This window comes from Phyllosticta capitalensis (assembly GCF_038381095.1).
Source record: "Phyllosticta capitalensis strain CBS 128856 chromosome Unknown BKA78scaffold_10, whole genome shotgun sequence".
NCBI lineage: Eukaryota > Fungi > Ascomycota > Dothideomycetes > Botryosphaeriales > Phyllostictaceae > Phyllosticta > Phyllosticta capitalensis.
Window position 1 is genome coordinate 916,591 of NW_027117448.1, and position 23,200 is coordinate 939,790.

At 52.5% G+C, this 23,200-nt stretch overlaps 7 protein-coding genes and 1 non-coding gene across 8 annotated transcripts; 3 read left to right on the plus strand and 5 right to left on the minus strand.

Moving 5' to 3' along the window:
* Positions 1-775: 775 nt before the first annotated feature.
* BKA78DRAFT_323495 (uncharacterized protein) lies at positions 776-3,381 on the minus strand. The gene has a single exon (XM_066889211.1). It carries the CDS (start codon positions 3,310-3,312, stop codon positions 916-918), a length of 2,397 nt encoding a protein of 798 aa, XP_066740501.1. The 5' UTR covers positions 3,313-3,381; the 3' UTR covers positions 776-915.
* Positions 3,382-4,735: 1,354 nt separating this feature from the next.
* BKA78DRAFT_256920 (uncharacterized protein) lies at positions 4,736-5,731 on the plus strand (the record flags this gene model as incomplete). Its single annotated transcript, XM_066885136.1, has 2 exons — positions 4,736-5,171; positions 5,223-5,731. The coding sequence occupies 2 exons, from the start codon at positions 4,736-4,738 to the stop codon at positions 5,729-5,731; spliced, it is 945 nt and encodes a 314-aa protein (XP_066740502.1).
* Positions 5,732-9,608: 3,877 nt separating this feature from the next.
* On the minus strand, positions 9,609-10,794 carry BKA78DRAFT_257038 (glutathione S-transferase; the record flags this gene model as incomplete). Its single annotated transcript, XM_066885150.1, has 4 exons — positions 9,609-9,764; positions 9,814-10,278; positions 10,335-10,621; positions 10,680-10,794. 4 exons carry the CDS (start codon positions 10,792-10,794, stop codon positions 9,609-9,611), a joined length of 1,023 nt encoding a protein of 340 aa, XP_066740503.1.
* A 204-nt stretch (positions 10,795-10,998) lies between these two features.
* Positions 10,999-12,821, minus strand: BKA78DRAFT_31068 (5'-nucleotidase). Its single transcript, XM_066888144.1, has 2 exons — positions 11,076-12,821; positions 10,999-11,016 (listed from the first exon to the last, which is right to left on the minus strand). The coding sequence occupies exon 1, from the start codon at positions 12,586-12,588 to the stop codon at positions 11,158-11,160; it is 1,431 nt and encodes a 476-aa protein (XP_066740504.1). The 5' UTR covers positions 12,589-12,821; the 3' UTR covers positions 10,999-11,016; positions 11,076-11,157.
* A 972-nt stretch (positions 12,822-13,793) lies between these two features.
* Positions 13,794-14,644, minus strand: BKA78DRAFT_256867 (uncharacterized protein; the record flags this gene model as incomplete). The annotated part of the gene is made up of 3 exons (XM_066885132.1): positions 13,794-13,938; positions 14,007-14,341; positions 14,393-14,644. 3 exons carry the CDS (start codon positions 14,642-14,644, stop codon positions 13,794-13,796), a joined length of 732 nt encoding a protein of 243 aa, XP_066740505.1.
* A 988-nt stretch (positions 14,645-15,632) lies between these two features.
* On the plus strand, positions 15,633-15,749 carry BKA78DRAFT_t156. The gene has a single exon. It is a non-coding gene; the product is annotated as a tRNA-Gly (tRNA).
* Positions 15,750-18,993: 3,244 nt separating this feature from the next.
* On the plus strand, positions 18,994-21,308 carry BKA78DRAFT_382617 (uncharacterized protein; the record flags this gene model as incomplete). Its single annotated transcript, XM_066893040.1, has 3 exons — positions 18,994-19,362; positions 19,418-20,016; positions 20,068-21,308. The coding sequence occupies 3 exons, from the start codon at positions 18,994-18,996 to the stop codon at positions 21,248-21,250; spliced, it is 2,151 nt and encodes a 716-aa protein (XP_066740506.1). The 3' UTR covers positions 21,251-21,308.
* A 429-nt stretch (positions 21,309-21,737) lies between these two features.
* Positions 21,738-23,176, minus strand: BKA78DRAFT_323514 (uncharacterized protein). The gene is made up of 2 exons (XM_066889212.1): positions 22,776-23,176; positions 21,738-22,719 (listed from the first exon to the last, which is right to left on the minus strand). Exons 1-2 carry the CDS (start codon positions 22,873-22,875, stop codon positions 22,073-22,075), a joined length of 747 nt encoding a protein of 248 aa, XP_066740507.1. The 5' UTR covers positions 22,876-23,176; the 3' UTR covers positions 21,738-22,072.
* Positions 23,177-23,200: the final 24 nt, after the last annotated feature.

Below are 23,200 nucleotides of genomic sequence, written 5' to 3' on the forward strand. Positions count from 1 at the left end.
CATTAAGAGAAAAATTCTCTCTATGTTGAAGGCACCAAGCGCTTGAGAACTCCATGTCTATATATTTTAACTTGGCGACAGAGATCCCCAGATTTGCAATTTCTTTCATCACCCACCGTGACGCGGATCTCGGATTCTTGTTTGGAAGAAACAGCTAGAAGGGGCAGGCACGGGTAGCCCACCTTCCACTAGAGCAACTTCCTCCACATGGATCAAAACGGGCGGCAAGAAGTGTAAGATGGTTGAAGACATCAAGACATTCATCCAGTCCATACAAAAAGGTGAAGGTCTTCTTGTAGTCCTAAGGTCTATCGACACCTTATCAGTAAACCTGGACAGCTGGACCAAATTCCTAAAGGCCTTCACTAGCCATGTCTACATGGAGGTAATGATCTTGTACTCGATCGTCAATGAGCACATTGAAATTACGCGCCGTCGACCTTTACGTGGCTTGGGATCAGTCGTAGTTTTCACGGCGCAAGAGCTGTATGATGGTGTTGTGAGGAAGCAGCTGGTCGATGATATGTGTAGGCTAATGGATATCTGGGCCCTCATCAGCGATACGAAAGGAGGCACAGGCCTGGGAATCCAAAATAGAAACACCCTCGTCGCCGAAGATTTCGAGAATTGAAAAGAGGGACCTGAGGAGGTACTAACTCGTTGCTCAATATACGATTACATGAAGAAGGTTTAGATAGCTCTGTTCTTTTCTTGGTGGATAGTCACGAGTCTTCAAGCGCTTGATGCGTTGAACATAGACAGAATTCATCCCCTCGTGGATAGTCACAGGGAGCATTCAAGCGCTTGCGTCTAAAGGTGCGACGGCAACATGAAGCTGGGCCTAGGTTGAATTTCTTTCCTCGCCTACTGTGGCGCGATGCCAACCCTCCAGAGTTCTGCTACATGTAGGCAGCCTCAAGCAAGCTGCAACTCGACCAAGTCTTGTTCTCTGCCCTTGAAACCCTCTCCAAACATGAGACCATGAACGTACGTCTCGCCTTTGAACTGAAAGACGTTTTCGCCGGAATCTGGGTCCAATCTTCGAACAACAAATGGAGTGCGCGCTCCTGCAAAGAGCCAGACTTCGTCGCCAGGCTCAACCTCGAGTCTCCCGAGGCCCAAGTATCCTAATCGAGTCTTGTAGAGGTTCCGCCTCTTGCACTTCTTTGTTATTGTGGCTTCTCTGGCCCATTCATCCTCAAACTTATATGGGACAGAATGGGAAAGTCTGCCAAATATGCTGATGATCGAAGCGTCACGCTCCCTTCCATTCTCTTCACCGAACCACTTATAAAATAAGCGGGATTTGCAATGGACATCTTCACTGCTCAACTCGTAACACCGATCTTCGCCTGCCATCAAGGTGCACCAGAGCGCCTGTGAAAGGGTGTGGCCAGAAGGGTATGGTCGATCGAGAGACGATGCGAATTTCAGCCACTGCGTGAGAGTGCTCCTCCATTTGCTCTCACAATTGCAACTCCCAAGGTCGGTGGCATCTATACAGGTCCCTGGTCGACAAGCAGGATCATTCGACCGAGGAGCAACGACTTCAATGTGGTCAAACTTAAATCCTTGTAGTCCAATGCGTCCGAGGTGTGGCAAATCTTCGATGACTGGAGGGACAGACATACTCGCCTCGAAATCCTTCAAAAAGATGCGCTCATTTACTCCGCTCCAAATGCGGCTGAAATCTGGCGTCCAGGATGGAATTCCCAAGGGATTTTCTTTGGATCTGTGCGACCAGCAAAGAAAGGATAATCCTTCGAGAGGCTCACGGAATGGTGCCTCTTTTTCGACTTCTTTCGTTGAAAAAATGCCTTCGCATTTTATCAGGTCATATGCAAGCTGCATGAAAAGGTCTCTGGTCGTTTTGTTATAGTCCGCTGTGATGACTTTGCCGGTGGAGTCTTGCCCAACCAAACTTAAGAGAGCAAATATTTTGTCTCTTGGGTCTGACGCGCGAAAGTGATCAGCAAGTAACAACAAGGACAGTAGACTTGACCCGGCCGTAGACTGGTGGAGAAATCTTAATCGTGCCTGTCCCCCCAAGTTGAATCGCTGGCTAGGTGGGCGATCTCTGGTCTTCCGAACGTAATCTCTCATAGAGCTTTCTCCCGTGTGGCCAATGTCCAATGATAATTGTGCAAACAAAAGGAATCCTTTCCAAGGAAGAACGTACTTTCCGCACAGGACTTTGACGTGTCTTGCCAAAAGCACTTCCTGAATTACCCACGCTCTGCTGAACCACGATCGTTCCAGCAGGTCTCGAAGCCAGACAAGCTTGGCTCCACAGGTGAGGCGCCTTGATTCTCGCTCTTTGTCGCTTAGGTGCCAGGACCGGCTCCAATTGGGTTTGTACATGCCAAAAAATCGTGGGAAATTGATCAACAAATGCAAAGCATCTTTTGCTTCGGACGTGCTATCGTCTTCAACACCCAGCCATACAATCGAAGACCTCGCCGACGCGTAGATTCTGTCCATCATTTGAACCTGAGATGACATTTCGGATATATCGTTTTGATTGATGCAAATAGCGTCAATCCAGAGTCGGGACGGACGGATTTCACATCCTGGATCTTCTGAAACTTTGGCAGCTTGCTCGACTGGCGTCTTGAGAATCCGGAGAACCTCTTCATATTGTCTTCTTTTCGCATCCTCACAACAGTCCAGGGCAGTCATGTTCCTCTTGTTTCTCTGCTCGAGGTCGGCGCCTGCCTGGACGAGAATCCTTACACATTCCAAATGTCCGTTTTGAGCGGCATAGTGCAGTGCGGTCTCTCCAAACTGATCCTGAGCTCTCATGTCTGCACCGCTCTTCAGAAGTTGTTCGACCCATAGGTGGACTCCCTGCTCGGCGGCTTTGATCAATGGGGTTTTGTTGTACTCTATCCTCTGTTCCACATTCTCCATCTCGAATCCGAATGATGGCTCTTGCTCTTTCTCCGTGTCGTCGGTATTGTAGGAAGAATGACGCAAGCGTGACAGCGCCTCGTATAGATTTCTTGTGATGAATACCAGGGTGCCATTGATAGTCACTGGCCATTTATGCATCGCATTATAGCGTCTTGCTTTCTTGATTTCTTCAGCGGGAAACGGACTCCCCCATGTGTAGGAAAGTGCGTCGTATATCGGAGCATCGTTGAGATTAACCGTTTCCAGGGTGCAGTGAATGACATCGGCCCCGGCAATAGTAGGTTCGGCGAGGCCATTTGATTCTGGTAGAATTGTGACCAATCGGATTGAAGTTGGTGTTTCCAAAGGCTCGTATTCAAACACTTTGGAAAATAACGAAGGAAGAGTGAACGGCGCCATGTTGGGCCCTTTTTTGAAATGCGGGAATCGAAGCACTCGGTCACTGTCCACGTTCAGCGACGACTTCTCGCTTTTCAGTCCTGTTCAAAGCCCCACTTGTTCCAGGTCCCTATCTTGCGTGTACTGTGAGTGGACTGCGATCTTTTTCGGACCCCACACCGTTATCAAAAGGGGTGCACTGTAGGTGGATCATGACCTTGTGCAGCAAGTTACGCGATAGGGCCCAATGCGCCCCCACATGTGTCTTCATCAGCCCAAATCTTTGCTTGACGACATGCTGTAAGCTGACATATTGCTCGCTCTTTTTCATTTCTGCGGCTGACTCTCTGAAAACTCTCACTCAGCGGTTGACCAAGAGAATAGAAGCAGGCGGAGCTAGCATCTTCAGAAATGGCGGACAAGAAGACTCAGAAGGCTCCGATCATAAAGGTACGTCTGAACAGTCCATTGGAATGCTGATGGGTCCCAAGTCTGCTCTCTGGGTTTCGAGAAATGTGTGGACGGTGGAAACGGAGAGATTTCAAAGAACTCGCGCCACAGTGGGTGACGAAAGAAATTGCTAATCCAAGAATCTCTATCGCCAAGTTAAAACACATAGAGATATGGAGTCCTCAAGCACTTGATACCTTCTAACATAGAGAGAATTTTTCTCTTAATGGGTAGTCACAGGGAGCATTCAAGCGCTTGCGTCTGAAGGTGCGACAGGCGATTTGAAGCTGGGCCTAGGTTGAATTTGTTTCCTCACCTGCTGTGGCGCAATTGACAGATACAGGTCATTGAGAAAACGAACACAAAAAAAGAAAGAAAGAAGCCTACTGATGGCGAGTCACGAAAATACTGTTTACTCAAGAAGATGTTGGACTTGAGAAGCAGCAGGTCGGCGCGCCAACCGAAACAGGCGCGACAAGCGAGCGAGCGTTCCTTCCTCCGACCGCTAACCTGTCGCCATCGCACTCCATCTCAACAACGCGTCTGACCTTCCGCATCGCGGTCCAATGATTTGATCGCTCAGCAAGACTTGTCGACCGCTTTGTTTACTTCAACTGCGCGTCCAAAGTCGTGCTCTCACAGACAGTCTGATCTCTGGAAAAGCCACATTGTCGGCGCGTCCGCTGCAGGAGGCGTTGTGTTGTTTCCTTCACCAATGAAGCCTTCGACTGAACCTGTCGCCAAGTGCCCGAACATGCCGAGAAGGATGACAGCACAGCTTGGCCCCCAACTCCCAATATCGCATAGCACCGAAATGGCAAGCCGGTAGGCCGATCTGCTCGTAAGGGGGCACATTACTCGCGCGGATAACGGATTGAAGCCTCCGGAGGACGTCTTGCTGAAAACGCAGAGATGAAAGACTGTCATGGAAAGAATAAAAGACCTGCGCGCGCCATGCATCCCCTAACCGCGCGCCAAATTCGGATTTGCCAACATGCGGCCTTTTTCGAACGCTGTGTCGACCTGTGCGGCGGCTTTCCTGGCTCTGACGTCTGGAGCGAGCGCATGTCAAGACTGTACAAACAACTCGACCGACCCCATCGTTCAAGTCGCTGCACCATGGACTCTCCACGGCCAAGTCTATGTCATTACCTTGCTCGACCTAGGATTGACAGGGCCGTTGCCAACCAAGGCGTACCCGCCGCTTGAGCGCACCTCATCGGCGTTCACCGACGCAGGCGAGTTCATCGGTGGTTTGGGCAACATTCAAATTGTTCGCTACACCGACAGTCCTGTGGGACCATACGACGAACTGCTCCTGGTCCCCGGCTTCTGGAAATACGATGACGCGGAAGGCCAGCAGCAGGAGAATGTCCGTGTTTCGCGAATCTACGTTAGCCAAAAGTACACGTGCTACAATGGACGACTTAGTACGTGTGCCTCTTGTTGGATTTTGGAGTACATGTCGCTAACTTACGTAGACTGGGACATTCCAAAGCACCTTGCCCGATTCGACTGGACCGACAACTCGGACGGGAGCACGACTGTAAAGATTTACCCATACGATACCGAGGGAGATTCCACCGAATCCAAGCCAGCCGCTAAGCCATGGTTCCAAACGACTTTTACCCCAACATTGGTCAACAACGTCCCATTCAGCACGGATCTGTACAAATGGTTGGGCGTGGACGCTACCTTGGTCCAACCTCCTCTTCCCGCCGGTCCCGACGATGGCTTCTATGGTGAGCTACCAGGTACCGATTACTGGGCCAAGACAGTCCCAGGTCAGTCGACCGACGGTGCTACCCTGGGAGTGTTCGATATGGACCAAGGAGAGGGAGATGTTGGGGCCAACGGTACCAACGCTGTTGGGGACGAGTACTATCCGAATTTTTGGCCGACCATCGGGCGGCTAAACGTTGGCCTGCGAATGGACAACGCTACCATCACATTCAGCGAGGCGACTTACTGGAACTTTACAAAGGCCTGAAAGATACCAGCGATTCGTGTATGGTCTACCGAGATGGTGAAGCGAGCTCGTGCTGAATCGCCGCTCTACACAATGCCGAGGAGAGTTTGGAGTTGTTTGGAAAGCGCCTGGTCTTTGTTCTGCTCAGGAATTAGCTCACAGAGCGAGAAAGAGGATAATCCGTATCGAAATTTCCACGCTACCTCAAGAATCGATCATACCAACGTAGCCTCCGTCTCTAGATCTGACGACTTCCCGCCCAGATGGCATGCCTTCGAGACGAAATCCACATGAAACTTCCGTGCGCCGATTCTCTGTCGATGTTTTTGTGATCCGAGCAAGGTGCTGCGTATCCTCTTGCCCCCTGATTTGTAGGCGACAAATCCAGCTTGGGCCTTTCGGCAGAAGGATTGAAGGAGAATTCCACTGCTTTCCTGAACTGCAGTTGTGTGCAGCGGCATCCAGCGCCCGTGCCGGCTTCGATATCTTGAACGGTTGCAAAACACTTCACCACTCCCATAACCACATGATGGGTCGTGATGGCAGGGCTGACGAAACAGGGCGACCTACACAATACCCCTGTCTCGAAGCGTCAACTCAAATACAGTGCTCATGGCTCAGCCCTAGATGCGCATGGATTTGTCGCCAGGGTCCAAGTCCAGACCAGATCCACAGCGGGACCGGTTCTTGAAATAGGGCGAAGCTGGACGCCCTGTCCGTTGTAGTTTATTCGGTGGGGAGGAAGTGCGGGAGGGCGTTCCCGGAAGAGTCCAGAGTGCGCGAATATCCAACGGTCACTCCCCGCGGGGACGAATGAGCGATTTTCATCGGACTCCGATGATAATCTGTTGCCGCTGCTGAGCCACATTGACATCTGCATTTCCATCTGCACAGTGCAAGGCTGGTTCAAGGACTGCAGGCGGGCGATTCAGCGCGTGCAGGAGTAGCAAATCGCAAAACTCGGGGAGTGAGCATGGTCAAAGCGATTGGTCTGCGCGAGCTGCAGAGATACTGGACAGGCCGAGGGTCCCCTGCGAAGAAGGGAAGATGGGAGACCCTGAGTTAGTTGGTTGCTGGGTGAACAAACGCCGATGATACGACTTTTGGAAACCGCCTAAACACAGCCTCCAGCGTCAGGTTTGCTCGCTTCCTCCGTGATTCTGCGACTCCAGAACGCACGAAACGCCCTCGTTGATGCGGCAAACAAGGAAAGAAAGTCGCGCGGTCTAGGTCGTTTCCGTTGCCGCTGCGCGAACTAGCGCTGAGCGAACCAGCGATTGAACCGAGGCAGCAACAGGGCAAATGACGACTTCGACGGCGGCTCCCCAGGCTTCGCTCCCGCCCCAGAACTGCACACTGTGGACGGGAAAGTTGTGGATCACAGCCACATTGTGGTGAAGTGCATGCAGTTTGGAGAAAGGGGCAGCGTAAGACTCCATTGGACGACAATCCGCAACGCCCGCCTTTGAGCCAAAGTAAATGTTCGTCTCCCTGTTGTCGCCTGTCAGTGTCAGTGTCCGAGGTGGTGCGTTAGACACTTCCATGACATCAATGGGAGCGGACCAAGGCTCGAGGTGGTGTGCGGGTATGCATTGCCTACAGTAGCGCTCGAGCGCGGCTAGAGGTCAGTGTGCGAGGGCAAAGAAGCAGTGCAAGGTGCGTTGATCCGTTGTTTGATTGTCTGCCCTATCGTACTCGCCCAATCTTACTCGGCATAGCCTACCTGCTTCGCACCTGCGCCACGTCGGAATACTGGCCGTGGGTGGTTGACAGCGACGCAGCAACGAGCTAAGCCACATTGCAACGACTGCAAGAGAAGATCTTTGTCCATGATCGACCCGGCCTCTATTGAATTCGACAACTACGCGATAGCGGTGGAGCTGCACACGCAAGCAGAGGAAAGGTGCGAAGAGTAATACAGTACAAGCCGTGGCGCATCTTGCGCATCGACAACGCAGCATCAGCAACGCCCGGGACACAGAGGAGGCGGTGCAGAAATCGACCCTGCTCGGTGTTGACTGCCCCGCGAATGCTAAGCCTTGGGCAGAAAGCTTGTCGTGCGTTAGGGCACCCTTGGCGAAGCTTATGGCTGGCCGGCCTGACCCGAACCCAGCTCGGGTTAGAGAAACGGAACCGCAGCCGCTGTCGAAACCAACCGAAGAATCCTGCTGCCGCCGCGCTGCGTCGTCTCATTTTATTGACGCCGGGCTGATTGGGAAAATGAGAGACTGGAGCCCCTGAAAATCTGCATGTCTGGCGTTTGGGAATGACCCGGAAAGCAGAACTGGGAGATTGAAGACGGGGGAACAGCAACGCGGAGTGCCCGTCAGACAGACAAAAGGACGCTCCCAGGTCCGGCCGGTCTTTTCCAAAATTCAGCCACAGCCACCACTACTGGGCCTCATGGCGGCACAACCTCCTGTCCGCACCGAATCGCAGCGACATAGCTCGTGGCTGACGTGGCTCCCGTCTTTCAAGGTCCTGATCAAACCTGCCGCTGCCGCACACCTCACCACTCCCCCAATCGTCAGCCCGATAGCGAGGGCACTAGGCGGGCAGCCCTGCTGGGGATCCCAGCGTTTCTGCGCTGCACCGCGACGTCATCTCAGTGACCGGCCAGGTCTTCAGCATGCATCACAGATGGCTGTCTCATGAGCCACCGGAAGTACAGGACGGAGCGCGGGCATCCAATGCCGTCTCCGTGGTGACTGGGAGTAGCTGTGTGGACACCATGTCGACCAGTCGCCATTGACTGCAAATTGCACTCGGAGCAGGCTAGCCATGTCATGGCCGAATACGTGATTGAGTGGCCGGAGAACTGACTCTGGACTGGACCCGTACATTAGGCAGGGAGCAGTCGTGGTGCTTGCCACTAGGATTGATTGGTAGCCCGGTAGTAGCGCGTAGTAGCCAACGAACAAGGTACGCCATCTGGCTGCCCTGCCCGTGCGTAGGTTGCTCCCATGCCTGCTTGTCGCTCACACTGTCGCTGATGCCGGGCTGAGCTTTCCGATCCAGGCTGCGCGGATGATAGGTCTTCTAGCCACTTCCAAGGCGCGCTGCCGGCGAGGTTAAATACTACTGCTTTGTCCTGTTTCCTCGCTCTTCTAACTCCATCCTCCTCACATCAGCATCTTCGGACTCCAATCGCGCTCTACACCCTCTCCGTCTTATCAACCTATCTCAAACTGTTAGTTTGCTCTCCTTGACAGGACCCTGCGTCCTTCAATTTACTTCTCGACCAGTTGCTGACAGCTTCTCCGCAGTCACCTCCTCAACCACCACACAACACCACCACCATGCCTGGCAGCACCTCCTCCAAGATCTCCATCATCAAGCCCAAGCCCGTCAAGTGCGGCGAGGAGTGCGGCTGCTGCGGTTGCGAGGAGTCCTGCTGGTGCGTCGTCCAATAAGCGCCCAGCCTACCAGTCTCGGATGCGGCAAATGCGACAAGCAATCCCCGACGTCACCACTGTCATTGGTCACTGGGACATTTGACACATTGCCGAACCACCAAGAAGGAGTTGGCGCTGTGGAGGAAGGACACTGGCACGATTTTTTCATGTTCGAAAGATGATGGACACTTTATGATATCAGTTTACGGGGGAAGGGGCTCATTAGTTCCCTGACCTACCTCAATTTTACACGTTAACCAACCACCATTTTGCGACTTTATTTGCTCGAAACTTCGTGTCCTTCACCTGCTTGTTGTAAACCGTCGCCTGCTAAATTCCTAGAAAGATTACAACCGATCCAACGAGAACTCCTGGCCCCGCGTCTGGACAGGCTTGTCTTGTTCGCGATCCCTAAGCCAGATAACGCCAGTCAGAACTCAAAAGATCAACACTCTCGCGAAACACACGCAAACAAAAGCAGCCGGGTCAAATGAAAGTCGGCCCTACAGCTTCGCCTCATACTCCAACACTTCCGGTGCCATCACGCCCCCGGGCGTCAATTTGCTGTAATCCGTCTCCGAGGGTCCGTGTTCAACGTCCGGCCACGGCCCCATTGGTGTGATTGCCTTGGGGTTGATATCGGCGTGGCTTTTGGTGTACTGCCGCTTATCAGCATTTCTCTACGACCTCTGCTTCTAAGACACTCACGTTCTCCTTGATGTGTTTAAAATCCGTCGACTGTTTGAAGCCCTCGACATTCCAGTACACATGTTTTAGCCATGCGTTCAGCACGGGATATTCATGACGGATGGTTCCCAGGTTGCACTTGAAGTGCTGCACATAGACAGTGTCGAAGCGCACGATGGTCGCGTAGGCGCGTATGTCCAGCTCCGTCAGCTCCTTACCCAGAATGTACGGCCCGCCGTTCTTGTGCACCAGCCGCTCCAGCTTGTTGAGCGCCCCAAAGACCGGTATCACATTCTTGTCATATGTCGCTTGGTCTGGCGCGAAGCCCGCCTTGTAGACGCCCGTGTTGAGGTCGCGCTGTAGCCAGGTGGAGATGGCGTCGATTTGGGAACGCAGCGGCTCAGGGTAGAGGTTGATAGCGGCGATATGTGGAGGAAGGAGTGTGTTGAATGCTGAAGGAAGCCAGCGGAGCAGCTCGGCGGATTCCTGTTGCCCAAGTTGTGAGTGCTGTATCTGCCCCTCAAGAAAGATCCCACGCGTACGTTGTTTACAATCGTCCCAGTCTTCTTGTCCCACAGGAGCGGGACGCTGTATCGCCCCTTGTAGTCCGGGTCCGCCTTGAAGTACACCTCGTGAAGGTATTTGCTCCCAAACAGCTTATCCACCGTCGCGCCGGGGTATTCGTCGTCGGTCTCGGGAAATCGCCAGCCGGGCCAGCCTTTGGCGTCTCCCTTTGGATACGGCGCAACAACGGAGATGTCGATGAATTGTTCCAGGTGCTTGATGTGTCGGACGAGGTTCGCGCGGTGAGCAAATGGGCAAAAGAGGCCTGCGTCGTAGTTAGCGGGCGGGGGCTTGCGGGGTGCTGTCGTGCTGTCGCGGCGTACCGATGTAGAGGTGGTAGCGGTCCAACTCTGGTGGAAATTGGCTGCCCCGAGCAATCCTACCATGCCAGCCATCGTCGGTTCCTGGCTTGTGGATGTCGGGGTTGGTGGTGCCCATTGTGGTTGCTCCGACCCAGGTGCGGCCGTGTGTTGCTGGTGTTGAGGGGGCGCTGCGAGGTCGACAAGTTCTAATCAGCTGTGTTCGCGCACGACCAAGAAGCATCAATTGAAGGAAAGATCGGTTGGACACTGGGAGTTGTAAAGGTCGAGCCGGATGCACTGGAAGAGCCGTTGTTTAGCATCAAGCTAGGGTGGGGAGCTCTTGCGGAATTATTCCGCACTGCGGCACGCTAGGTCAGTCCATCCCTCAAGGTGTTCCAACTCAAACACTTTACCAACATCTGAAGAATGGCTCCAATGAACCTCATACATTGATCAATCTATCCTCCTCTTTGCCGAAACCAGATCCCAAATCCCCCGACTATGCCTTCCGCTTGTCATATCCAACGCCTTTGCCGACCGGGCAGTTGTTGATGTTTGCTTGCCATTCCAGCTCCGCAAACTTGGGCATGACCTGATTGCTCTTGAAAGACTCGGGGAGGTACAACGATGAGTCCTTTGAGCTATACTTCCCTCCGACCTTGTTCAGCGCATCAATCACATACTTTTCAATGAAGCTGACGTATATGACATCCACCTTGTCAGGGTCACTGCCATCCGTTGGAAAGGATGCATTCGCCTGGACGTCGTTTGGCAGCTCGTAAGTCGTGATATTCACGTGCGGCGTATCGTCTCCGTCTTCCCCGAAATCATCCTTGGTAACGTATCCGGGCGTGGGATCGTAATCCGAACGGCGGACGAGCCCGCTGTTAGGCTCGCCACGCTTCCTGAGACTGTCATGTATGACAGGAGGATCCAGACACTCTTCCTGGTCGACAAAGGTCAGGGGAGTAAAGTGAAAGTCGCGCGTCGAAAGATCCAGAGAACGCTTTTGGTAGGGTCCAGCGTTCATGGTTGCGAGCACGGTCTTCGCCTCGTCCCATGGTACGTCCTTGATGTACTTGAAGGTGTTTTCGAACGGGCTAACGATGAAGGAGTCATCATAGGTGAATGGCCCCTGTACCAAATCGAAGCGGATGTTTCCAGTGTTGGTGAAGATGATGCGAGGTTTGTCCTTTCGCTCTTCGTTCACCACAACTTTGGCCATGGCCTCTTCGAGCACTTTGTAGATGCTGCCTTCTTCTCCAAACGGTTTGCAGCTGATGCAGTACGTCCTGGGAGCGCACCCGAGGACCTTGGTCAAATTCAACTGGTTCCGGACTCCGGTTATCATGGCGGTCACGGCCTTGCCTTGTTGGGTGTCGAAATCAGTGTCCTGGCTGCCATCGGCATGATAGGCAAACGTCAACCGGTTCCAGTCGAGGTACCTCCGCGAGTAGAGCAGCGAAGACGGAGAATCGGACTCTGGAAGCGACGAGTCACGGTCAGCGCCCTCGACCCGTTTAGCTGGACGAGAAGCAAGTGGAACTGTTTTAGGCGGCTCCACTTGGTACTCGTTGAAGCCTGTAATCGAAAGCCATCCCAGGGTCTCGCAATACCGCCCGGACTCCAACGCAGTGGCCTTGTTGTCATAGACGACAAAATCTCGTTGGTGAGTATGTCCACCAAACACCTGGATGGGTGTATACGGATACTTCTCGCGTATAGCGCGGAAGTACTTTCCCATGGTGCTGGTCTTGTCGGTGGTCCGCGCCGCGTTGTGTCCGATGATGACAAACAAGTCGATTACCGGCGTCAAGTTCAGAGCATCCTGGAACCACTGCTCCTTGATCACATCATCGGCCTTGATGACTTTGGAGACATTGGAGTTCTTGTCAAAGTCGAAGATGAAACCAAACGACATGATGCGCATTCCTCGTTCCGTGGTAAAGTACCGATACTGCTTGCCAATGTACTCAAATTGGCCATTCGCTGGGTTGAGTATCTGGACATTGGACGTCAAGTACCGGTCACCGTACACCTTGGCGAACTGGTTGAAGTGCTCATACGCAATCTCTGTCACGTAGAGCTCGTGGTTCCCGATGGTGAGCAAATCGTAATCGATGTTTTGGAAGATGGGATTCGAAAGCTGACCGTTGGGATCCGTTGCATCGGAAAGACCAGCGCCATCATGGAGGTCCTACAAGCCTCAGTGATGCTTTCTCCAGTAGGGGGCTGTCTTACCCCAGTATCAATCAGGAGCAAATCAACTTTGAGATCTTCGGCCTTTTGCTTCATGGCGGCCACAAACGAAACAAAGTCACCCCAATCAGCGCCATAATTCTCCTCTTTAATGTGCCCCTCGAGCCAGCCATGTGTATCAGTCGTATGCAGAAAGTTGATCTGACCCCATTCAAGTGGTCTTTGAGGTGGATACGGTGCCTCTTTGGCGTCCGGTTGCATCCGCTTGACCTTGCGGGTCATGACGACGTCGTTCTGCGGTCCATAGCAGTCTTCGCAGGCGAGCGCAGGCACTCCAACACCAACAACGTACAAAAAATCGAACAAGCGCATGCTGAACCAAAAAGTCGGGAGCCGCAAACCCAGACTAGTCTGACATGGATCCCGAATGCGAGATGCGAGCGACAACAGCTGTTAAAAAGTGGTTCGGCGAATAATTGGCCTTGGCTACCTTGCATGGGTTAGATAACCTTTCGCCGCATTGAGCTACTTAACGTGGGCCTGCCGTGTAATGTAGGCGGAGATCCCGGTCGCGCATCTCCTAGTGGCTACAATTAAAGCAACGCAACGGCCGCCGTTGAGCCCAGCACCAAACATGTTCTTTAGCCGTTCACGTTTCAGGGCTTCTGTCACTTATGTCCCTACTTTCAAAAGCTTGACCAGAATCTAAACCGGAAATTTGGTCCGCAAAACGTCCCATTCGCTCTAATATCTAATCCTTTATCTCGCCATGCATCTTGGCAGGAGGATCAACTCGCAGATCTACCGTATTCCAACTCATGTGCCGACTATCACTGCTGTGTAAGCGTTATGGAAGTCCTCTTGGCTTTAGAAACAGGATCTCTTGTCTATGCGACGTTACACGACCTGACATCAAGTAGATACGTCATTACCCGTCTACCATGCCTTTACCCGCTCTACAAAATCCATCTCTCTTGTGTCAAAGTCTTTCTGCAAAACCTCTGCGATGTGAGATACTAGCTTCGTTGCGGCGTCGATTTCAACTCCCGAGTTGCCCATATTGCGCGCGCCGTACATGTGACTGACCACTGTTAGCTGCAAGGGGAAAGAAATATCTTGGCAATCACAAAGCATCGAGCGAAAACCTACCCTTTGGCCTGCAGCGCCGCCGAAACGGCGTAGCAACAAACAAACTCGAGCAGTGCGCTCTCTTTTGCGTCCAAAATGCGCTCGTCTGCCATCAAGTCCCCGTAGACGCACGAAACTGCAACGTCTCCGAGCACGCCGCCAGAAGAAGTATTCAGATTGCGTAGCACGCGCTCAGTGTGTTGCGCATATAGACGACGAAAGAACTCCTTTCCACGCTTCAGTCGCTTGGCCACTGGTACTTGTTCTCGAGCTTCTTGGTCCCGTTCGACTTCTGTTGCGACGCGCGGACAGGTGCTGTGGATGGCGGATCGGAGGATGGCGAGGCCGTTGATACCCTGAACCACTGTTAGCTGTGAATTCAGCGTTCATGGCTGCAATGATCATACTCGAGGAAACCCGACCAGCGGGCTTGCTTTCAACAAGGCTTCTCGGACGCGTCGCGCTGCCGTTGCTTGCGCCGATGGGTTTCCGGCATGGGAAACTGCGATCTGCTGCCAGAGCTCTGCGATTCTTTTTTCAGCTGCAAAAGCGAGTAGCGCTGCGGCGGCGTAAACGTATGCGAGGCTGTATTCCAGCCCTCGTGGGTCGTGAGGAAAGAGGCTTGTCAGCAACTGCACGTCCAGCAGCGGCGCAGTCATTTTATCTTGAGCTTAGACTGCGACGATGAAGGAAGTAGTGGCGCGATGAAGTTTGATTTGAAGAAGTCGAAACACGACAGTAGTCTAGATACGCAAAGTGGTTGTCTCATCTGGTCTCTTTTCTGGTGTCACAGTTCGGCGCCAGAAGTAGGTCCGCGGTGATGTCGTTCCTTCCGCGAATGCTGCACGCTAACATGTGAGACTGGTATTACAACTTGATGTAACTTGAAGAGACCGCGAGATTTCTTTGTCCAAGTGCGCGAGCAGACATTTGTGTCTTTTGATGCAAAAATTGATCTTGGATGTTGGGGTGTTGGTATTTTGTTGCCGCAAGAGATACCACTCCAACAACTTCGAAACATGTCGGTACTCCGCTTAGTCAAAAGCTGTAGGGCTCAGCCCACTCTGAAAACTTCCAATCATCCAAAACTGTCCAGGAGCTTGAGTACACGGTGGGTGACGAAAGAAATTCAACTTGAGCTCAGCTTCGAGTCGTCACATAATTAGAAGTGAGCGCTTGAATACTCCCTATGACTACACATTAAGAGAGAAATTTCTCTCTATGTTCAAAGCATCAAGAGCCTGAATACTCCATGTCTCTACGCGTTCCGACTTGGTAATAGAAAATTTTGGATTAGCAATTTCTTTCGTCACCCTCTGTGAGTATCTCTCGAAAAAGGGGTGGCTTAAGGGCGAACTACAGCTCGGACGACAGGCGCAACGAGCCACAAGCCTCGGCCAACCACTCTCGACCTTACTCCGCGCACGAGCGTCTCCAGCGAAAACCCCAAGTTCTTTACACGTTTACTACGGCAATTCCTGTAGATAGATCCGCCTTGAATAGCCACTAGGGCTTAACCGGGACGTAAAACTACCAATCAATCAATCAATCAATCAATCAATCAAATGGCTGTTTATGGTCTGGTGGATATTAAAAAGGTATATAAATACATTTAGCGGCCATGCTTTCATAAATCAATCACAAACAGCGTTGGTGGTTTAGTGGTAAAATTGATCGTTGCCATTCGAAGTAAGGCTTACGAGTATTTACTGGGCTTGCAATTCATGTCTCGATCAGCCCCGGGTTCGATTCCCGGCCGACGCATTATTCTTTTGCTCTTCTAGAGCATTAATTTTAACATCTTAAAGCTCTAGAATGAGTTGGTGAAGGTTTGGGAGCGTTTCGAGACTTTTTGGCTTTTTTTCAGCAATTTTGGTGAAGGGAAGGCTGAGAAACGGCCGAGCCGACGCTCTCTTGCTTACAGATGTACAGCGACCGCACCGGTTATTTGGGAAGCTTTCCGGGCTGTTGTGGAAACCAGGATCCCGTCTCAGGGGGTCAAAAAGGGGTCGTCAGGGGGCAGGGGGCGCAAAAGTTGAATTACGCAGCCACGGTATGAGCGACTGCGTTTTCCCGGCCGACGCATTTCTTTTTGTCTTTTTGACAGAATATAACTATGCCATTTGCTTTTGTTTTGATCTGGGGCGGTTCTGGAAGCGTTTTGGAAAAGGCTGCATGTTCGAACTTGTTGACTGACAATTTGCAGCAGGCCCACAGGCCGGCGGCGAGAAGGCACAGACTGCGGACTAGCCCGAAAAGGCTAAGCTCAGGCGCTTAGTAAGCCTGTAACGCTGGCAAACAACCTCAACACACAAATCGTGCTATAGGGCAAAATCCACACCAACATCTTCACGGCCCGACTGAAACATGACGAGCGCGCCCTCGCATGATGTGGTTCCTTGCACGATGAGGAGCTGATTGAATTGCGAGATGCGCAAACCAGTCGCACGCGCGCTGTTGAGAGCCGAAACCGATGCTGACTTCAGGCGGCCTACCAGCGACCAACAGACGTAATTCGCGAAGCAGTTTCGAGAGCGGTTGATGCAGCTCACACAGATTATCATGGAATGAAAACCGACGAGCCGATTTGCTGCTCGCCCACGAGTGCGTTTGGGAAGGTCGCTTGTCCCAGAAAGCTCTTGCAAAATGTTCAGGGCGTGGAAAGCCTTGTCCTGGGGAGTTGTCTCTCCGCAGACCGTAGCATCACAAGCCCAGCTATCAAGTGGCGAGAGTCAAGCAGCGGAGCCCCAGTTTCGAACGCACCATTCTTGGGCTAGATTGGACAGAGAAACTAACCGCTTATGGCAGGTTTTGGAAGCACCTGGCGTTCGTCGCTCCGTACGCTAGACGCACCAATGAATGTTTTGTTGCTGTGCACTGTGTTTGGGCCATGACAGACGCCAACACGCAGCATTGCCGGCAAATCTACTTCAATTTGGACGATGTGAATCCTGAGGCCAGGGATTTTGCTGCGCAAAGGTGTCCCAAACTGTGCAGCCCTTTCTTTCCAGCAAAGCTTGGATACAGCTGTCATGAGTCCCTTGTCCCATATTTGAGCAGAACACCAAGGACGTGCCATCAAGACTGCCGACGTCAGAGGAAGATTTACGACTGGATGAAGACGGAATAGAAACACCAAAGGATCCTTTTGCCACACTGTCGCCAGTGATGATCCACCATGGCTTCGAAACTTCCGAAAAAATTATATCTGGCATGGGCGACGTCTTTTGCAGCTGGGCGCCGCCGAAAACGCCCAGTCTTATCCAGAGCTTCTCAGTGAGTTCTCGATTCGCCAACATGGAACGTGAAGGACTGTAGCCACATTGATCCAAATGAATGCGACGCAAGACTGTCTGAACAACACGACATTTCCGGAGCTGACATCAATGATACATTCACGCAGGCTCGAAATTCGCTCTTGTTCAGAACAATCCTGGAATTGTAAGAAGCACACCAAGGCCTGGGGACACTTGCCATGTCCAGCAGTTCTTAGCCAGACTGAGAGTATCTGGAGGTGAAGGACTTTGAGACGAGATTGTATTTCCGAAAGGACTGCTAGGAGATGGAATCATCAAGGTAATTCGCGTCTGGATATGGCCATTAACTGATAAACCCCAAAAAGGTGGACTTCTTCCCCGGCCAAGCGCGAAACTACCCCGCCGTGTGCATCAACGCGCTGCGACGCGTTTACAAGCACGGACGCGACAACCAACCAGAACGAGGCGACCAAGGACTGGATTCGGAATGTGCTTTTGCATCGCCCATACCTGGAAGGGACGCAATACTATCAAGAGAATTCTTCTTGTATTTCTTTCTCCGTTTGGCGGCAAAGGATCCAAGATTAGACAGTCATCGCAGCACAGAGGCACCGCTGCGCGAGCGCGTCCGAGAGTGGACCACCCTGCGCACGGTCGCTTTGGAGATGGGCATGCGCATCCTGGTATGCCATATCATGAGTATTCGAGACGAACCGGATCACAATATGCTGCTGGACATGCAGAATGAGGACGAATCGTTTGAAAAGGGATAGTTGTGTATATGGCACAACGCGCACAATTCGGCCACCATCGGCTTACGATCGCACTTGCAATACGCGGCCATGGAAGAGTTGATGACTCGAGAGTTGACTTCCATTGAAAATTGCGCGCGAAGACTGCAAATGCAAAAACTATGAGAGAGCAGCATCTAGCTGAGCAGTGCCACTCGAAGCCACGTTTCTTTCGACTAACGCTCGACACCACGGCCGGCAAGTCCTCCCAACACGCGAAAAGTTATCCCATCACACGACCTCCGGGCGCTCCGCTGGTAGATTGGACCCAGTACCATCAGATTGCTGGTCCATAGTTTTGCTCAGTGTGATCTATTCAATGCATGCCCCCGGTCCACTTCGGTTCCATGAATCGTATGCCCATGCGCTCGCGGGCGATACGCGAATCAAAGCCTGCTCTGGTACTGACTAGCTGCTATAGGTCAATGGAGCCACTGGTGAGGAACTCACGTTTGGAACGACTCGGTCCTTTTGTCGGCGGAGTGTACGGAGTACTGAGCATCACCAGAGACGCAAAGGAGGAGCATCAAAAAGTCTCCTCAAGTATTCCCTCAAACCCTTCAGCGCAAGGGTTAATGTTGAAATGTAAAGTGAGGAAATTAATGGAGCAGAAAAAAAATGTGGGCATAAACCTCGAACATGAAGCTCAACATTAGTTAACCACGATATCTCCGCAACTTTGCGGGGAATGGAGCAATAAGGCCCGCAGATCGCTCGGCCACAGCCGAAACCCAGGCGATCTCTCGATTTGGACGAGGGAACCGTGCTGCAACTTTCAGATACAACATGTGGGCTAGGCGACAATTGGACATGGCGCGGTTGCTTGAAATTTGTTCCACTCTGCTGATGGGTTGGGACATTCAACCAGGCAGCCTTTTAGCGATTCTACATGGCCTACCGATATTCGCTCATCCAGAACTCACCGCGGTCCCAAAGTCTTGCGTTGGTTGTGACTCCAACATGCCGTACCAGGCGCATCACAAGGGCTCGAGAGGCAGTCCGAACTCGAATTCTCAATGGGAAACAGTGGTTACAGCTCTACCACACATCACTAGCTCGAGGCATCAAGTCTTCAAAAAGCCGCGGAGCCCGCCGACATCCTCCATCAAACTCCAAAGATCAGCACACGAAGCCGCTCTTGTCCACTCCACCCTCACCTTTCGACCGCCAGCAAACGCACTTTACGCCAGCGACCACCAGCGCCGACGCCAGAAGTTAAGGTTCAGCCTTGTAATACCCGTCTCCAAATTTTACCAAATCTACAGCTCCAAATTCACAATGTCGCAAGTCATTAACCCAGGCTACTATTCTGCCAATCAGGCCCAATATGTAAGTGCAAGCCATACAGAGCCCAATTCATTTACAAAATACTAATTGCAAGAAGCATGTCCCTGAGAACACACAGGGCCCGGAGAACTTTGAGGGGCTTCCAGAGAACCAGCCGCCCCAGCCAAGTCTCACAATTGAGATGGATTGCGAGGGGTATTCGCGTGCCGAAACCCAAATCAAGGTCAAGTTGACCTTGGCCGACGGACCCCTTGGGATTGGAAGTCTGCACATGCCTCGGGAACGGCTTTCGAACTGCAGGAGTCTTGCCAAGAAAGCAGAGTCAGCTACACACACCTTGCAGGCTTTGCTGGTAAGCTCTGCGGCCATGGAGAGAGAGGATCTCCGGCGGGAGACCCTGCGAAGGGCTCAGTACGGCCTCGAACCCAAGAGCGAGGTGTCCGAGGGAGGAGAGGCCCGAATATGCGCAACATGCATGAAACGTGAAAACAAGCGCGCCGGGCGAAAGAGCGACAAAGGTCGCACCGAGAAGGACCCCATTTGGGAATCGTACGCCAAGCATCGCGCACTGATGATCAACTCCAACGAGTACAGAAACTGGGACATTTGCCCCGGGAGGAACGCTCGGGAGATGAAGTTTCATGTGCGCATTGCCTGTTACTGCCGCCATCACAAAGTTGAGAAACCCGGGTACCGGTAAGTATTTGGTCATTGCTCATTCCAAGAACTTCTGACTAACGGATTTAGTATCTTATTTACCCTCAAGACAGACCAGGGGCTCATGGTCGCACAAGCTGTGTCCGCCCCCGTCTTCATTACAGACAACCATAAAGACACCAAGGCGAACAAGAGGAGTCGCGAAGCCGATGAAAATCTCGGCGAGGGCCTGCCGCATTGTAAACGGAGGAAGTCGAAAACGGTCCCCGGGCCTGCCATGTGTGGGCCAGTCGCGCCACCTGTCCAGCCGGTTGCGCAACCCATCCAGCAACCTATCCCGCAACTCGTCCAGCAACCTGTCGCGCAACCCGTCCAGTATATTGGCGGGATGGCTCCGGGGGCATACGCGGGGCAGAACATGCCCCCGTACAACGGCAACCAAACCGTACAATGCTGGAACCAAACCGTACAACCTTGGAACCCGTTCTTCAACCAGAATTATGCCATGAGCAATGTCACAGGACAGGATGACGGCACTCTGACCGGGCAGTTTTCGCAGCTGAACCTCAATCAGCATCAGAGCATGGGTAATTTCCAAGGTCTGGATAACGGCACCCACGAAGTACAAGTGCACAATGGGTTTCCGCACTCAAACCTGAATTCAAGCATGTGGAATGTTCCAGAACAGGAGGTCCACGACCAAAACGGACAAAACTGGCACCAGGATCTCGGGATGCACAATTGGACAGAACAGGACGGTGGCAACCAAACCCCACACGACACATACGCCGCCATGTCCGCGCAAGCCGAGACTCACGGTCAATACCCGCCGTATGGTCAACCCCCGATGGACGTTCAAACCCCCATGCATACTGGTAGTCAGCCCTACGTGTATGACACAGACGGCTACCTCATTGGGGCGCAAAATACGGAAGCGGGAAACACCCTGGACCCCAACATAGGGCAAGCTCAAGAGCACTTGCCAGCAAACGGGCAATTGGAGTGGCAAGAACAGCCGCAACCCGAGACCGGGCTCACTGAGATGATGGAAGAGCTCGCAGAAGAAAATGCGCGCCGTGAGGCCCTCGAAGCAGCAAACGGGCACCTGGAGTTGCAAGAACAGCCGCAACCCGAAACCGGGCTCTCTGAGATGATGGAAAGGCTCTCAGAAAGAAATTTGCGCCGTGAGCCCTTCGAAGAGATCTCACGGTCACTCCCGGCCTTCACTTGCAATGAGCATGAGGCGACCTACAACATGCTCCATTGCTTTTAAAGTTTGTGTTTTCTCTCTTTTTCTTCTTTGTTGACCTGTCTGATCTCCTTCTGCATTGAGTTCCATGAGTAAAGGAGTCTGGAAAAGGAATACCCAGGGCTGGCGTGCCAGGTTCATGGCTTTTGCTTTCGGTTTTCTCCCTTTCTGTTTTCTTTTTCGTCTTTTTTTCTCTTTTTTTTTGATTATCATGTATGGTGCGTACTGCGGCAGAGGTCACAGAGTGTCGCAAGAGAAACAGCGACCCCGAGGCGGTGCGGGGCGTTTGAATGCTCCCTAAAGCCATCCTTTTGTAAGCGCAAACGTCGAAGTTTCGAGGGAGCGAGGTGTTTGATCACTCCCTATGCACACAGTCCGAGAACACAAGGAGAAGTCGAGCACCTTTCCCCCAAACTCTCATTTCTTTTGCGACTCTCTGTCAGGCATCTTTCCTTCTTTGAAGTGTGGCGCACGGCAGCGGCGCCGTCAAGCACCTTTCCGGAGGAGCATCGCGCAGTCACGTGTCAAGGCGTCTACATCGGGCGTTGTCAATGCATCTATCGTATTGGATTTGTCGCGTACTCGCCGAGCGGCCTCAATGAATGCGCTTTCCACTTCCCGTGCCCTGATTGGCTATTTAATTCCATTCTGTCAGCTCTATCGCAAAAACTTGTTGGTCGGCTTGGGAGGCATCGGAGGCAGGAAGTGAAACGAGGGATGAAAATTCATATTCATTAGATTACACTTGAGCTGCTTTGCCAACGACGAGAAAGAGGAGAAAAAACAAAAACAAAAACCAGAGCATGGCCGCTCACCTCCATCGACCGTCTCTCCACCAGCTGTTGCTTAGTAAGTGATGGAGACGATCCGAGCGCCCGCCCCGCGTTTGCCGTCCTTGATGCTTTCAAAGAGCCACAAGCCCACATCATCTCTGCTGATTGTGTACCCAATCTGCGGCTCCTTGTCGCTACCCACCCGAATCTTGTCCATCGATGTCATGGGACCGTTTGTCAACAGACTGGGCCGGATGATGAGAGCGCTGTCGATGGCTCGCTCCGCTTCAGCCTTCTGTGTCTCGGCCACAATCATATCCTCCATCACCTTTTTGTCCTTGTGAGGAACCGCCAACAACCAGTGATACAGAGGCATCATGGCGATGGGAATGTCTCGACCACTGTCGCTGATACCAGTCGTGCTGAGCACAACCAGCTGAGGTCGCGCCCCTCCGAGGCGACGGACTGCATCGAAGATTGTACGAGTTGCGTCCTGGCAGATGGACGGGTCATCCAAGGTCGGCTTCAGAGGATTCGGTGTGAACTGCGGCTTGCCTCCGACTCCAGAAATGATTATGTCGACGGCTGGCTCGAGGGTGCGGTACACAGCTTCGGGATCTTTGACCGAGCCAGTGACGATGCGGAGATGACTTGCGATGGCTGCGTCGGAAACGTTGCGCTCTTTCAGGATGCCGAGTAGCTTCTGCTCACTACGAACCACTGCAATCTCGAAATCAGCGCTTAACTGTCAGGTCCTGGGATGCCAAAGCACAAACGCGTCGAGCATTGATAGCCGCCTTGCAACGCGAGAACGAGGCTCGCCGCGATGGAGCCGCCGGTGGCTCCGAAAAAGGCGAGACGGAGAGGTTGCGCCATGTTTACCAACAACAATCAGGTTATCTTGCGGAGAGGTCCAATCCTGCTCGTGCGTGAGGGCGTCTTTTACTTCGGAGTGGCGGAGCAATGGGTGTTCGTCTGCGCTGCACGTCGCTTCCACGAGTCGGCGCTCCGTTCCGCAGCGGCGGCCAGATACCCTGCAGTCCGCCTGCTGACGGATAGCACCGCGGACACCACCATGCCAATTCAGGTATTATCTAGACCAGAGGTAAATCTAACTTTTTTTATATTCAAGTACTTGTTCCTTCGTACTGCAGGTTATCCATTTTTGCCATTCGTCCAAACCTGCTCCTCCGCCCCGTCT

Excerpts from the sequence above, each read along its gene's own strand:
- BKA78DRAFT_323514 (XM_066889212.1), bottom strand. The coding sequence starts at position 22,875 with ATGGCGCAACCTCTCCGTCTCGCCTTTTTCGGAGCCACCGGCGGCTCC. Across the intron at positions 22,720-22,775 it reads CGGCTATCAATGCTCGACGC|TGGTTCGTAGTGAGCAGAAG; the intron begins GTTTGTGCTTTG and ends TCGAGATTGCAG.
- BKA78DRAFT_323495 (XM_066889211.1), bottom strand. The coding sequence starts at position 3,312 with ATGGCGCCGTTCACTCTTCCTTCGTTATTTTCCAAAGTGTTTGAATAC.
- BKA78DRAFT_31068 (XM_066888144.1), bottom strand. The coding sequence starts at position 12,588 with ATGCGCATCATGTCGTTTGGTTTCATCTTCGACTTTGACAAGAACTCC.